This window comes from Thrips palmi, unplaced genomic scaffold, assembly GCF_012932325.1.
Source record: "Thrips palmi isolate BJ-2018 unplaced genomic scaffold, TpBJ-2018v1 HiC_scaffold_10, whole genome shotgun sequence".
Classification (NCBI taxonomy): Eukaryota; Metazoa; Arthropoda; class Insecta; order Thysanoptera; family Thripidae; genus Thrips; species Thrips palmi.
The window spans coordinates 4872260-4887826 of NW_023144621.1; the positions used below are offsets into that span (position 1 = coordinate 4872260).

A 15567-nucleotide genomic window follows, 5' to 3' on the forward strand; every position below is an offset into this window, starting at 1 on the left:
TCCCTATATAGCTCCAAGTATTATGACCCAAATTTGGCGAGGAAACTTTCCTCACCCAAATTTGGGCGAGGAAAATTTCCTCACCCAATTTGGGTAATAAAGAATTCCTCACCAAAAGTTTAGTCATGATCAGACTCTTTCATTCTCAGTGTGGAGGCGCGATTGAGCTCCAGAGCCGCTGGTGAGACTCGAACCGAACGTGTGACCCCACCAATGGGTTGCTCTCTGAACGAGGAATCCATGGTTGGGGTCACACGTCCGGTTCGAGTCCCATTTAGCGACTCTGGAGCTCAAAACGCGTTTTGAGTTTTGGCCGCCTGCGCCGGTCTTCTGGCTCACGGGCGTCCCACGCGGGTGCGACAGAGACAGCTGCAGGCAGAAGGGCTCGCGTCCGCCGGAGGCAGGGAAAGGAAATTCAATGAGCCGGGCGCACAAGTCTGCCGCTGATTGAATGAATGAATACATTTACGGACCGGAACCTCGAGTGGGGGTTGTCACGAGAGAGAGGGGGGAGAGCGGTGTATAGTGACGAGGGCGGGGAGGCGTAAACCAAGGTGTGTGTGTGTGTGTGTGTGAGCGCGCGCGCCTGCACCTTTGCCCGTTACTCCGTACCTCAGACTGCCCTAGGGTGGCGGGGAGCCCCAGACGGCCACTCGAGATAAAGTCTGGCGGGCCCTCGACGAGCTTGGCCACGGCCAGGGCGCCAGGGCCGAGGCCGGGGCCCTCCTCGCCAGGACAGAGGCGAGGCGAGCCGCGCGGAGGGGTGCGATAACTGTCGCGACTCCCCGGCGCGCGGCACGACACTGCCAGAGAGAGAAAGGCGATAGTGTGATGGCCCTGCGGGGGGCGAGAGAGAGGGAGAGAGAGAGTGCCTCTTAGGGTGTGGCAGACGACCGGCGTGCACGCGCCTCTAGCCGCCACGCCACTGCGATGCGTCTCGATCTGGGTAATTAAGGTGTTGGCTTTACTGCCACGCCAGCCGCCGCCCGGGTTCGATACCCGCCGCCGGCCGCGGGGCGTTTCCGCTTTTTCTTCCTTTTCGCCGTCCGCTTGGCGGCACACTGTCGCACAGCTTTGAAAAGTGTGAATGCGCGGAGGCGAGTCGGCCCGCCTGGAAATGGCCGCTCTGATGACGCTGGGGAGCGCAGTCTGTCTCTCTCTCGCACTCGCGGGGCGTGCCGCCGGGGTGCGAGAGAGACAGAGGCGGCGTTCGGAATGAACCCCGCTCCCTCGCCAAGGCGCGCATCTCGCAGTCCTGATTCTCTTTAGCGGGGCCCCACGAGGGGCGCGGCGAGGAGGCCCCTCCGAGGCCCCACGGTGCTCCGCGACCCGAACACGACCCCCGGCTCCACCCCGTCCTCCCCGGCCCGCCCCGCCTGCCACTCCCGCCTGATAATTCACTTTTGAATCAGAACGGACGTCTCCCTCGCTTTCTTCCAGTGTGGGCCCTACCACTCCCCCGCGCCATCTTCACCTCCTCGCCCTTCCGTCCTTCCACCATCAACCCTTCGGCAACCCGTCAGCAATCCTTCAGCAACCACTCAGCAACACGGCGCACAGTGGGCCGGCGGAGGCGGCCAAAACTCTAGACGCGTTTTCAGCTCCAGAGTCGCTGAATGGGGCTCGAACCGAACGTGTGACCCCACCAATGGTTTCCTCGTTCGGAGAGCAGTCCATTGGTGGGGTCACACGTTCGGTGCGAGTCCCCAGCTCAAAACGCGTCTAGAGTTTCGGCCGCCTCCACCGGTCCTCTGGCAAATCCACTGTGAGACGAGCGCCCCTGTGAAGTCGGCGATAGGCCACCCGCTCGGCGGTCGTGAGGAGCCGGAGGCCCAGCGCCGTCTGACGGGGCGCTGGAGAGGTGCTGGAAGGTGAGGCACACTACCAGTGTATCGGAACAGCTTCGCAAGCGAGAAAGGAAACTGAAAGTGAAGGCCGCGCCATTGCCGAGGCAGATAAGTTCCTTCAGGACGACGCATGCATTGCGCGCGACCCCTGTTCCCCTTGCAGTCATCGCGGAGAAACAGATAGCGGCCCCTTCCGCACACACGACGCCATCCCCTCTCTCTCTCTCTCTCTTCTCTCTCTCTCTCTCTCTCTCTCCTCTCTCTCTCTCTCTCTCCTCTCTCTGTCGCACACACGTAGGTTCGCGGTACACGCACGCTACACCATACACTCACACATCTTTCTGTCGCCAGCACCTGCAGCCGGGGGGGCCATCGCATGTAACAACTGCGTAGCCCTCCCGCAGGCCTTCTCTCTCCCTCCCTCCCTCCCCCCGTGTTTGCCTTTCGGCACGCCGAACCGCGGCACTGGCGGGGCCGACACTTCAAAGACGCCCTTTCTCATAATTCGCGTGTTTTTCTCTTTTTTTGCTCTCTCTCTCTCTCTCTCTCTTCCTCCGAAAAGTATTTTACGGCTGTGTTTTTCACCCTGCGGCTGTGGTGCCGTGACAGGATTCACTGCACCCAGTGCAGCACACACGTTTATGCAGCAAATTCGCTTTTCGTTTTTTTTTTCGGGGGGATTTCCGGCTATCGAATCACGCAGCGCTCCATGCGAGTTTTCTCGGGTCCGATCGGCGTGTTAAAAAAGTTTCGCATCGTAAAGTCACTAGGGGCGAAAAAAGGAAAAAAAAGGGCAGGGAAAAGGGGGAAGGCAATCTTGGCGCCTTCAGAGAGGGACAGTATTTTCAAGGCTGACCGGATGTACGCCGGCTGGGGGGCGGAAATGGGAACGCGTCCACCTCCGATGAGAAGCCGGGTCGACCGCCCCCATTGCACCAACACACACACACACACACACACACCACACACACACACCACACACCTCTGCACTGCACATACGACACACGCGTGCGATATGCCGAGACGGCGCCCATTCCAGGGTCTGGCTGAAAGGAAAAAGTAACCACACCTCGCATTTCTCTGTCGATCATCCTACCACTTCAAAAACGAGACAGCTGCAAAAAAATGTCAACAATCCGCGTGCAAGTAAACTGGCTTGCGGAAAGTGGGCGCTCCGTTTTCCCCTTTATCTGCGGGAAAGCTAATGAAATTACGACCGGAATAACTATCTCAATAACAAAAGGGCGAAAGTTTCGGGGGCCGAGTGGCTATCTCTCTGACGTTCCCGACTGCCATTGTACCGCCGCGCCACTGTAGTACGCCCCTTGCGCATCCGCCGGCCCGCGCCGGCCTCTCCGGAATCCCGGCATTTGTTTAATGAATTAAACCTTGTTGTTTATGGATTTTGTTTTTGTCTCTTTTTTGTCTGTTTTTCTCTCGCCGCCGCGGCGTCAGCGCAGCGGGCGGGGGCGGCAGACTGATGGCGAGTCCGGGGAGAAGGGGGAGGGAGGGGAGGGAAGGGGGAGGGAGGGGAGGGGGAGGGAGGGTAGGGGGAGGGTAAAAAGGCGTGCGGCGCTTCGTGGTTTTGTTTCCGCGGGGTGTGGGCAGTGTGGGGGTGTTAGCGGCCTCACTTGACGGACAAAGTGCAAAGAGAGAGAGAGAGAGAGAGAGAGAGAGAGAGAGAGAGAGGAGAGAGCGGAAAAAAGGAAACAGCGCGCGCGGGAAAAGTAATGTAGCGTGCCCTCTGCTATCACAAAAAGGCGAGAAATATGTAGCCTATGTGTGTGAGACAAAGTGATGCATAAAACGGGAAACGCAACAGCCCTTGCGGTGGAGTGGGACGACGGTGATGGAGAGAGACGGAGAATGAGTGGGTCAGCAACCCTCCTGCCGCACAGTGGGCCAGAAGACCGGTGGACGCGGCCAAAACTCTAGACGCGTTTTGAGCTCCAGAGTCGCTAAATGGGACTCGAACCGAACGTGTGACCCCACCAATGGATTGCTCTCCGAACGAGGAATCCATCGGTGGGGTCACACGTTCGGTTCGAGTCCCATTTAGCGACTGGAGCTCAAAACGCGTCTAGAGTTTGGGCCACCTCCACCAGTCTTCTGTCCCACTGTGTGCCACTGGGGTGGGAAAAAAATGCGACGCCTAGTCGGTGGCCTGGGAAACGTAAACCCGATCCACCGCTGTTGTCGAATCCGGATCCGGATTCGTGATTAAGGCTCCCGCGGGGTCGCTCTGTCTGCCTCGATCCTGAGCGCCGCGCCCCGCAGGTGCGAGAGAGACAGAGCGACGGACCGCTGTGTCGGCTTGGCTCGCAGCGCCGCACTTTCGGACCGCCACCTCCGCTGATTTAATTTGCCGTAATTTGGCTGAGGCAGACGACAGAAATAATTTCATTATTTTATTCCGGTTTTTTTTAACTTTCTTTTTTTCCCCTTGTCTGTGTGCTTTCTGCTGCGTCCGTCGGGCGGGCGTTGTGGCCCGAATGATGGAGCGTACCGCCTCACGAAACTCTTACGAGTGTGTGTGTGTGTGTGTGTGTGTCGTATGCGCTTAAAAGCCACACTGAAAACTTAAGTGTGTACTGAGTGCACATAGAAAGCGAGTGTGAAGTGTACGGAAAAAGTACACACTTATTTCGGTAGAATTAGAACAGAAATTTGCAGAGGATCGTCTTACCGCCTTACTAAAGTCTCGAAAAACAATCGCGCGTTGGGCGTATTCCCCTCGTTTCCGTTCGTCTTTCGCTTGAATTTGCGCGCGTCCCCTGGGCCCCCTCTACTCCTCGGGCGTCTCTCTTTATCTTTCCACCGCCTTCTCTTTCTCCCTCGCTGATTCCTTTCACGCCGAGTCCGGCCCGCCGCGACGCCGCCACGCGTCCGCAGTCGCTAAAGTTTGTTTGCCGTTGCAATTTCTGCCGGAAGGTGGCGCTTGGCGTCGTCGCGTCGTTCCGAACGGCGTCGCTCTGTCTCTCTCGCACGCCCGGGGCACGCCCACGGCACGCTCCGTGAGTGCGAGAGAGACAGAGACAGTCTCATTCCGTCCGCACCTTGCCGCGCGCCGACGCGCTTTAGTGTAATTATGGCAGTTTTGCGAGCACGCGTGGAGGGAAAGGGGAGGGGGAGGAGAGGGTCGCACGAGTGTAGATGCCGCTGGGGGCAAAAAGCAAGCCCGGGGGAGGGTGCGGTGTCTTGACTGCTTCCCGGAAGGCGACATGGGAACGCCGCGGGGCGGGGCGGGGCGGGGCGTCCCGGGGTGCTGAGGCGGTTGCCAGAACTCGCACATTCTCAGCCTCCGAGAGTATCGGCTTGCGGACAGCACTGCCACACTGTCGACAGCGGCCCTTTCGAGATCTCGAAGCAAGAGGAGGAAGACGCGGCCACGCCACTGGGAGTGCGGCAAGCCGGGGCAGCCGGGCGGCCAGAGCAGAGGGCTGCCTAGGGCCCCTCTAGGGGGCGCGACCGAGACGGGGGTGCTGTAATACTTCCCTAATCTTTCCTTCCACCCGAATTCAGAGTCAGAGCCCCCCCCCCGCTCTCTCTCTCTCACACTGTTGGGGTGGCGGCCCGTCGGCCTGTCACTTCGGCCGCCCCGGCCCCTCAGGAAGCCTGCTATGTGTGGCGCTCGTATGCGCGCCTCAAGGAGGCGGGGAGAGAGAGAGAGAGAGAGGGGGGGTCGCGGACTATCGCTCCCAGACGGCCGAATTTCGTGTTTTTGCCCCCTCGCATGAAAGAGCGTGATATCAGTGCTGTCGCTTAGTGCGGCATACTCTGCTCGGTTTTTATTTTTCTTTCCTTTTTTTCACCGTTTGACAGAATCAAATAAGCACTTGCTGGAGAAACGAGGGAGCATGTGCCGGAAAACACGAAGCAATAACTTTGGCGGTGAAACTCATTTTCTTCCGCATTGCACCGGAAAAAAACTAAACAAAGTAATGGCGGTGGCTCGTTGAACGCAGCCACGTTCGTTTGAATAATTTGAGTGCGAACGTGTGTGTGTTGTTGTTGTTGTTGTTGTTGTTGTTGTTGTTTTGTTGGGGGGTTGGGGGTGAAGGGGGGTTGCCGCCATGTCCTACCAGTCCGTCACGGCGTCGGAAATTCTAGCTACTGCGTTTATTGGCGCACCCAACTTTGTATTTACATTGTGGAAACTTGGAGGATGTCTCTCACGCCGCAGAGATGGAGAGAGAGACAGAAAGAGAGCATCGTTCGAAGCAGAAAGCAGCTCAGACTTTTCGCTAATGAGAATGCAGTGGTGCTCGCCTGTCTTGTCCGCTCACGGCCAAGACAACTCGGGTTGTCTAGGGTCTAGGATGCCTGTCTGTCTGCCTGTCTGTCTGTCTGCCGGTCTCCCTGTCCCTGTCAGCCAGTCATGCACCACTGTGCAAACGCCACGCCCCTCTTATGCAATAAGCGCCTTGTGTTGTGCGTGCGTTTGTGTGTGTTGTGTTTGTACGTGTGTGTGTACGTGTGTGCGAGGTGAGTAGACGTGCGCTGTTGATGTCTGGAGGGTCTGGAGCCACATCCCCGAGGCGTGGCTGAGACAGTCGAACTCCAGCCAATGGTGAGCCACGGAGTCGGCTGTGTGAGGCGACCTGCCTGCGTCTCGGCTGCTAGGCCTGTCCTCATTCGCTATTCCCTCTAAAGCGACCCCCAGATTGGACTTGCTTCGCAATGCTTGGCAATGCTTCGGCACCTGGAATGGCAATGTCACAGAGCGCGGCAGCGCGGCCTCGCCAGTCGATTCCTCTCTCCGTCTCTCTCGCACCCCTGCGGCGCGGCCGGCGCGGCCCTCGAGTGCGACGGGGGCAGAGCGGCAGAGCGGCCGCCTGGCAGGTAGGCTAGCCCGCCCGGCGCCGCAGCGTTGCGGCAGCGTTGCGGCGGCCTACCCCGGGGTGTGCGGGCGCTACGCTGGGTCTCGCTCGCTCCCTCTTTCTGATTCAACTGTCTCGGTCGCTCTCGAAGCTTTCCCCTCTGCTTCCACAGGTAGTGAGGAATCCACCGCCAACATTAGCACAGAGGCGGCAGCGGGGCCAAGTGGAAAGGGAGAGAGAGAGGCGCCGAAGTCTCTCAAACGGCAAAGGCAAACAGTGAAACTCTGCCTGAAAACAAACCACTCCTCTCTCTTCGAATTTCACCTCTCGTTTAGGTGTCGCTGACTCCTCCTCTCTCCTCCTCCCCTTTTGCAGTGGTCTGCCTCTTTGACGGCGATCTGGGCTCGACACGATGTGGGCAACGACACTCACACATCTGTTCTTGTTCGTCATTTTTGCAGACCGAGCTGTCCCAGAATCTCCAGCAGCTCTCGGAGAAGGCCAAAACGACGACGGAGTTCATCCAGAGGCTCAAAGGCATGGGCGACAAAGTGAACGTAAGCATCGCAGCAGCGGAAACGAACCGTGTTTAAATTACACTTATTTCTCAAAGTACTCCAAAAAAAAATGACCAAGAAAAATTAAGCTTCTCTAGTTTTATTTTTTCAATAAAACTTTTCTTGATCTAAACCGGTTTTCCTTGTATGAAGAAAAACTTTCCAGTGTCGAGATTTATTTTTTTTACAAAAACCTGGAAAACTAAAAATCAAGAAACCATTTTTCTGGGCGTATCTGTAACTTTGTCATGTTTTTTTAGGAGAATTGCTCCGAGCTGGAGGCGCAGGTGGAGGCGCAGGTCCGCACCCTGGTGCTGGCCCTGGAGGAGCGGCGGGCCGCGCTGCTGGACTTCGTGAAGGCCGACCGCGACGTGCGGCTGCGCGCGCTCAAGGAGCAGGTGACGCAGTGCACGGCCAAGCTGCAGCAGACCACGGGGCTCATGCAGTTCTGCATCGAGGCCCTCAAGGAGACCGACCCGCCCGCCTTCCTGCAGGTACGCAGAAGTCGACGCGAACGTGTGGCCCCACCAATGCATTGCTCTCCGAACGAGGAATCCATTGGTGGGGTCACACGAGCGGTTCGAGTCCTGTTCGGCGACTCTGGAGCTCAAAACGCGTCTAGAGTTTCGGCCGCCTCCTCCGATCTTCTGGCCCACTGTGGGCCGCCGCAAGGCGCCGAACGAGTTTATAAGCCGCAACCTGAGCCTCTTCTAATTTCGAGTGTGCTTCCGTTCCTCCCAGATCGGCTCCATGCTCATCAGCAGGGTGGCCAACGCGGACCTGACGTGGTACAAGGACGTGGCGACGCAGGCGCGGATATCGCCGCACGCCGACCTCACGCTGGACGACCAGTCGGCGAGGAGGGCCATCCAGCACCTCAACTTCATCCAGATGAAACGTGAGTCGGGGAGAGAGAGACAGCGCGACGGGCAGGGCGTGGGTCGGGGTGGGAGAGAGACAACGATTCACTGTTTTAAAAAATTGCGAAAAAGAATAGTTTTGGGGTGAAAATTTTCAAGACCTCCAATGCTTTTATTTTGGTTTAAGAAACACCAAAATTTCAGGATTTTTCAATTGATTATTTTTAAACAGTGCACTCGCGCACGCATTATTGAGGGCGGTTCCGCGGTGAGTTCCCGTGAGGCGGAGAGCGACCAGTACCCCACCCCCTTTCCCCGGCCGCTGTCAGTCGCTGGTCCACCGCGGCGGTCGTCTGCAATTTTCAGCAGCGACCGGAGTGGCTGTCCGTGTGCACGCGCTGAGAGAGAAGAGGGGGGGGGCCTCAGGAAAGGCAGGGCACCGAACGGAAGTTGTCGTCAACTCAATGAACACGCTACTCACCGCAACTTTGTTTCGCGGTGAGCTTATTGTGGCCCGCGGCGTTTTTCGGCTGAATCGTCGACTTCCCCGCCCCCTGCCCCCTACCCTCCGCCTGCAACAAAACAGCGACAGCGCGATAGACGTGAGCGCGTTGCGCTGCGAGTTGTCGCACGGTCCCTCCATCCCTCTCTGTCTTTCTGTCCTTGTTCCGCCCCTTCCCTCTGCATTAAAAAGACGGAGCTTTCACGGGTTCGGTCCGCAGTTGTCGTCGCTTTGGCGCGCTTTCGCGTGGCGTGGCGTGGCGGTGTCACCGCGGCGCGACTCGGATGAAAAGGGCGAGGACAGACTTTTATGTTGATCGCGCGCGCGGGGGACGTACTTAGGCAAAGTTGGTGGTTAGGGACTCTCCAAGTTTTTTTTTCCGAAAACAGACAATGGGGCGTCTCTCATTCTTAATCGCTGTGATCGTTTTGTTTTACCCGAGCGGAGATTTCGCGCTTTAGGGGGCCAATCCATTGCGTCTCGTCGACATCGTGTCTTACATTTGTTTTTGTTTTGTGGGGAATCTTCTTAAACTGAGAAATTTTTCCCTTGAAAGATTAAAATGTAATTAATATTTGTAATTAGCTTCAACCCGATCGCAGGCTGTGTAACATTTACCGCTTGTAGAGAACGCCTCGTTAACGAAACCTTGAGTAACAAATTTGTCTTGCTTCTGTAGTGTTGGTTAACCCCCAGGTACTTTGCCCGATGAATCCACCCCGTTTCAAAGAGAGCTGTGACACAACTTGTCCCGAACCCCCTTTTGTGACATTGAAATAATCATTCTTCATTTTCAAACTCTAAGCACGACCAAAATCAACTATTTTTCGTGTTGTTTTTTTTGTGTGTGTTTTTGTTTTTTTGCGGTTCTTTTGGTCGTCTGATCGCGCGATTCGAACGTTAACGACGTCGTTCCACAGCGTTCTGCATTCGGATCGAACTGCTGATGCCTTATTGTCATGCGATAACGACAGAGATACTAATGGCTCTCCCTTCCGCCCCTTTTCCCCTCCTAATAGCAGTTTTACAACGTACGCTAGTGCAGTAATCGATTGTCTGTCTCTTTCCGCTGCTAACCACAGCCGCCAAAGACGGGGAGGAAAGACGGCCTGCAGGTAAACGAGTAGAGCCTTCAAGTTGTTTCTCTTGTTTCGTGCTTTATTTTAGTTACCGGGTTGAGTTGAGTATCATCCGTTGCGCGATGAGTTTTGAAAAAAGCAGCAGTTGGTTTCTGCCGCCGCTCCATGCAATTTGTTTGGTTTCTTTTTTTTTTTAATGATTCAGAAAGGGTTTAAAAATTGCTTCACTAGTCAAGACTTTGTCTCAAGAACGCTAGCGGTAACATACCTGATTGATTAATTCATAGTGCATGCTTCAGTAGGCAAACATAGGCGGTGACTACCTGCCAATGGTTTTACTGGAAAATTGAAATCGGAGTGAACCACTCTCCTGGTTCACAAAAAAAAAATTCTGTAGTAAAATTTTTGGTTGTGATTTTTATTTCTACTTCTAAAAATACTACATACAGTTATTTTGTTTTTGTTTTCTTTCTTTTTCAGCATAGAAAAAAATTCAAAAGTCAATCAAAATTTTCAGGCACTTTTTTCTTTTTTTTTTTCAAATTTTTATGTCAGTTTCCTGTGGTCTTACTTACACTGTGTTGTTGTCCCCGCAGCGCCCGGCGCGCCGACCATCATCCCGGAGGAGTGCTCGGCGGAGAACAACTCGGTGACGGTGGCGTGGCAGCCGCCGGCCACGTCCTGCGTGCAGGGCTACGTCCTGGAGCTCGACGACGGCCACGGCGGAGACTTCCGGGTGAGTTTCATACAGTGGATTTGCCAGAAGACCGCTGGAGGCGGCCAAAGATCTAGACGCGTTTTAAGCTCCAGAGTCGCCTAACAGGACTAGAACAGAACGTGTTACCCCATCAATGGATTCCTCGTTCGGAGAGCTATCCATTGGTGGGGTCACTCGTTTCGGTTCGAGTCCTGTTAGGCGAGTCTGGAACTCAAAACGCGTCTAGAGCTTTGGCCGCCTCCACCGGTCTTCTGGCCCACTGTGAGGCGGTCGGAAGCGGCGAGCTTCGAGTGCAACTGGAAGAACTGGAGCCAAAGAATGCCGAGGCCAGACCCGGCGGGGGCATCCCGTGGAGAGATGTTTATGCCTCTCCTGGGGAGGGAGAGAGAAAAAACTAGAGGGGCCCACGCAAACTTGGGCGGGAACAATGCCTGGACTATTTTTCCGAGGCCGCGGCCCTGGCTGCTCCGGCCTGGCTCGCTGCTCGCTTCACAGTGTGGCCAAGGCGAGGGGTGGTCCGAGGTTCGAGGGCCGCCCCGTCACTGGTCAGTTTGGCCGGGCCGGACCAGGCCGGACCAGGCCGTCTCGGGAGTCAAAGGGTGACTTTGGGCAGCGAGTGTTGGCCCTAACTAAGAGCCCAGCCCGTTCACGGTCGGCTACGGACGCCCACTCGCCCCTCCAGTCCCTCCAGTCCCTCCAGTCCCTCCGTGAAGCAGTCCAGTCCGCTTGAAGCGATTGGCCTGACCGCGGCGGTGGCGTCGTTTCAAGTGCTCCGGGTTGCGCGCCGTGCCACACAGTGGGCCAGAAGACCGGCGGAGGCGGCCAAAACTCTGGACGCGTCTTGAGCTCCAGAGTTACTAAATGGGACTCGAACCAAACGAGTGACTCCACCAATGGATTGCTCTCCGAACGAGGAATCCATTGGTGGGGTCACACGTTTGATTCGAATCCTTTTTAGCGACTCTGGAGCTCAAAACGCGTCTAGAATTTTGGCCGCCTCTACCGGTCTTCTGGCCCACTGTGTGACTTCAAGTGCTCCGGGTTGCGCGCCGAGCCCTTGAAATGCCTTCCATTGCTGCTGTACCCCGCGCCTCGTTTCTGACAGTGTGCGAGTTTTGAAACACCGAGCGCCGTCAGCAACAGAGGCCATGTCGTCCTTTTCAAACTTTCACTTGATAATTATCGTGTCCACTTTGGACAGGAAGCCCTTTTCGGGGATAGTTTCGGACCTGGGGGGCTGCTGGGGGGAGAGCAGCTTAAGGCGGCATCCAGGGGGCGGGGGGACTAGTGTAAAGTTTCTCGTTAGTAAGCGGAACCGGCAGCCTTTGCCGCGCTCGGCCGTAAAAGGAAGATGATGTCCTGGAGCAGCCCAAGGACGCCCCCAAGGACGAGAGAGAGAGAGAGAGAGAGAGAGAGAGAGAGAGAGAGAGAGAGAGAGAGAGAGAGAGAGAGAGAGAGAGAGAGAGAAAGACAGAGAGAGACACAGAGAGAGAGAGAGAGAGAGAGAGAGAAGAGAGAGAGAGAGAGTGTGTGTGTGTTTCTCGTTTCTGTCGCCGGCTGTCCTTGACCGAAAGGACTGTCCGAAACTTGGGCGTCTCAAGCTTCTCTTTGGACTACTTTTTGTAGTGCGTCAAAAAAGATTTTTGTTTCAGATTTTTTGGAAGACAATACTTTACTTGGCTCTTGTGACGTTGTTATGGTGGTTGCAGGACGTGTACTGCGGCAAGGAGACCATCTGCACGGTGGACGGGCTGCACTTCAACTCGATGTACAACGCGCGCGTCAAGGCCTTCAACTCGTCCGGGGAGGGCGACTACAGCGAGCTCATCGGTCTGCAGACAGCCGAAGGTGAGTCAATCAGTTTGCCAAACAAAAACAAAAACAAAAACACAAAAAGATGAATATGAAAGACACTAACTTGGTGGCTATCGGCATTCCGTGAAATCGCATTGTTTTTGCGAAACTTGTCAAGCGCAAGATCGCACCGGATCAATTTTTTTTTGTTTCCTTCGTACATATTTCTCGGCGACACGGCTGGGCCTCCACTGACGCGCGCCGCTCTCAAAACTTTTTTTTCGTGTTTTCTCTTTTTTTCAAAGTGGAGTGAGTGAGCCAGGGTGTCCCCTGCTGCCTGCGCTGCGACTCGCTGAGAGTTTGGAGTCGTTGACCGTGTCAGTCTGTCTGTCCGTCCGCCCGTCCGCGCCTCTCATCCCCCGTGATTGGCAAACTTTCGCAAGCCAAAGGGGGATTGATTTGTGACCATGTATCTGCCAGCCCGACGACAGAGGAGAGAGAGAGAGGGAGAGAGAGGGGGAGGAGAGGCAAGGACGCGGAGAATTGGAGTAGCGACCCCCACAGAGACAGAGATTTCGGATGTCGCGGCCAAACACTTTTCGGCGCTCTGTCTCTCTCGCTCTGCTGCGCCCCGCCCCGTGAGTGCGAGAGAGACAGAGCGACACCGCACTGAAATGCGCGTGCGCCCCGTTTGTGGCCCCGTGCACGGCAGGGCCTTTGTGTGCGGCCCTGCGGTCTGTCTCTCTCGCACTCGTTGGCCGTTCCGATGGGGTGCGAGAGAGACAGAGCGACGAATGCACTGTTCGGAACGACCCTCCCTCTCCGCTTGTTGGTCAACATTCGCAGCCAGAGGCCAGCAGCAGTGCAGATTACGGCACAATGCGACTGGACCCTGGGTTCGTCACCCGCCGGCTGCTTCGCTCCGTCTCTCTCGCACTCGCGGGGCGTCCCGTAGGGGTGCGAGGGAGACAGAGCGACGAACCACTCGCCAAATTACTTGCGGTGTGGCGCGGGGGGTCGGGGGAAGTCCCACGGAACCCCACGGTCCATGGATTCGGGATTAGAGCGAGACGGAGAGAGATTTAGCGCGTAGTGCGTAACGCCGCAGGTATGCAGCCCCACCTGCAGGCCGCTCTGTCTCTCTCGCACCCCTGCGGGCCGGCCGCCCCCTGCGTGCGAGAGACGAGCCTGCTGCTTGTGGGACTGCCGAGGGGGAAAGCACTCGCGTAATAGTCGGGTCACTCTGTCCGTAATAGCACGCGTAATAGTGTGCGTAATAGTAGCGTAATAGCTGAAATTCTCAAAATTTGATCTATTTTAGGGGTTTTTTGGTCTGTTTTCAGCTTAATCGCTATATTTTGAGGCGTAATAGAGCGTTATAGGCGTAATAGTCGGGTCGTAGGTTTTAGGAGTGATTTCCCCCTCGGGGACTGCCCACCCTGATGGCCAAGGTTTGCACCGGCAAACGAAGATGGGGCCGCGTAGTTTGTGGACAGCCCGAGTGACGGGTGGATAGCTAGCTGGCTGGATGGCTGGCTGGCTGGCTGGCTGCCTGCCTGCCCGGCTCAAGGATGGGGTTAAAGGGAGGCAGGGCGCAACGCAGCGGGACGTGGAAAACTTCAAAGACCCCGGGGCGCCGGGGTGGGGCTGGGGCAGCAGACTCATTCCGAGAGTCGTTTCCGCCGCTCCGTCTCTCTCGCACTCGCGAGGCTTCCCCGGTGACTCCGAGGGAGACAGAGCGACTCTGCTATGCGTTGCAAGGCCTTCGGGCATCACTGTCGGCTGGGCCAGTCAGACCATCCTTATCTAATAATTAAGATCGCGGAGCTTTACATCGCGGAATGATCTAATTCCGCGGGGCTCTAATGAAAGCCCGGCTCTCTTTTGAGATTTTTCCCTTCTTGAATTATGGAGACGGACCGGCAGTGCGCCGAGCCCTCTTCCTCTCTCGCGCCCAGACGGGGACGCCCCACGAGTGCGAGAGAGACAGAGCGACTGGGCCGGCAGACGATCCTCAGACGGTGCCCTTCCAGCGCCCTCGGCCTTCACTGCGATGAAGCGAAAGTGCATCTCGAAGGGGAATTCCCGGCGAAAGGGAATTTTTAAAACGGCCGGCCTCCTTCGAACGGCACGTGGCGCCCGGGATAAAAAGGGAAACATCTCGCGGGGAAAGTCGCGCGCGACGGAAAGGGAAAGTTTCTGTGTTATTCGTCACAAATTGTCTGGAAGAAGAGGAGGAAAAAAAAGGGAGGGGAGAAAAATTGTGTGGACGTGTCCAAATACGCGTCGCGAAATCAGCGCATGGCTCGCCGCCTTGGTGACGTCCACGGAATGGGAAAACGGAAAATGGCGGGAAAAGTCGGAGAGCGGAAGCTTGATTGTGTGTGTGCACGCCTCGTGCACCCCTCTGCACCCCTTCTGCACCCCTTCTGCAAGCCTCCCCTCCCCTCCCCCTCGCGCCCCGCACACAGACTTGGAAGATCCTTTGAGATTCAAAACACCGCCCGTGGCTGCGAAGCGCTGCGAAGCCGCGCAGCTCGCTGGACTTCCCCCTCCCCCTCCCCTTTTCCCAGTGCAAGCGGCACGCGGCTTAACAGCGCACCGCTTGAACAATAGCGCGCGAAAACGGGCGGCCCACATAGGCCGCGGTCGCGGAAGGCGTGCGGCCTGTGGCGGGGTGGGGCGGGGCGGGGCGGGGCAGCCACCGCAGGACGTGTCAGTTTGACGTGTCGCGTGTTGGCCGGGTGGGCGTGGGGGCGGGGGCGGGGTCCGCTTCTTTGACTTCGGAATCTCGACCCGCCCCGCCCCGCCCCGCCCCGCCCCCGGGCGGCCAGTCCGGCTGCTCGGTCTGGCCGGCGGCGCCCCTTTCCATCAAAATGCAAATAGTAATGAATGAGAGGCGGGAAAAAGAAAAACAAAGCGGAGGCCCGAAAGGAGATCGAGCCACGCAGCGTGTGTGTGTGTGTGTGTGTGTGTGTGTGTGTGTGTGTGTGTGCAGCGCTCGGCCCCGAGACCTCATTAGAAGGCACGCGTCGAGTCCTCTCCCCCTGCACTCGTGTATCCCTTGCCCGCCCTCGGCCTCCCGCTCGCGATGCCCGCGCAGAGAGACGCGGCAGAGAGTCGCCCCGAGCGGGACGCGCGGGACGCGCACAACACTGGAAAACAGGAATGAAAATGAAGCAAGGCAAAGCCAAGGAGAAGAAAAAATGACAGGGAAAAAAACGGGAAGGGGAAACTTTCGACGACGTGCGTGAGCACCGCGAACACATCTTGGCCGTCGAGGCCTTGACGGGGTGGGTGGAGGGGGCGGGGCGGGGCACTGCAAGGCACGGCGCAAAGCTTCAAGGATTCAAAGCTGCAGAGCTGCAAAGCACGGTGCACTGCTTAGCG

General features: G+C 56.9%; 1 protein-coding gene across 1 annotated transcript in view; it reads left to right on the plus strand.

Annotated features, from left to right (window-relative positions):
* LOC117654479 (E3 ubiquitin-protein ligase TRIM9) overlaps nt 1-15567 on the plus strand; it is a 72216-nt gene that overhangs the window by 55011 nt on the left and 1638 nt on the right. Inside the window, exons 3-10 of the mRNA XM_034401141.1 lie at nt 7129-7224; nt 7485-7718; nt 7966-8122; nt 9669-9701; nt 10262-10401; nt 12093-12231; nt 12483-12486; nt 13499-13508. Of these exons, the coding sequence (XP_034257032.1) occupies nt 7129-7224; nt 7485-7718; nt 7966-8122; nt 9669-9701; nt 10262-10401; nt 12093-12231; nt 12483-12486; nt 13499-13508 (813 nt within the window). The remainder of the gene's footprint in view (nt 1-7128; nt 7225-7484; nt 7719-7965; nt 8123-9668; nt 9702-10261; nt 10402-12092; nt 12232-12482; nt 12487-13498; nt 13509-15567) is intronic.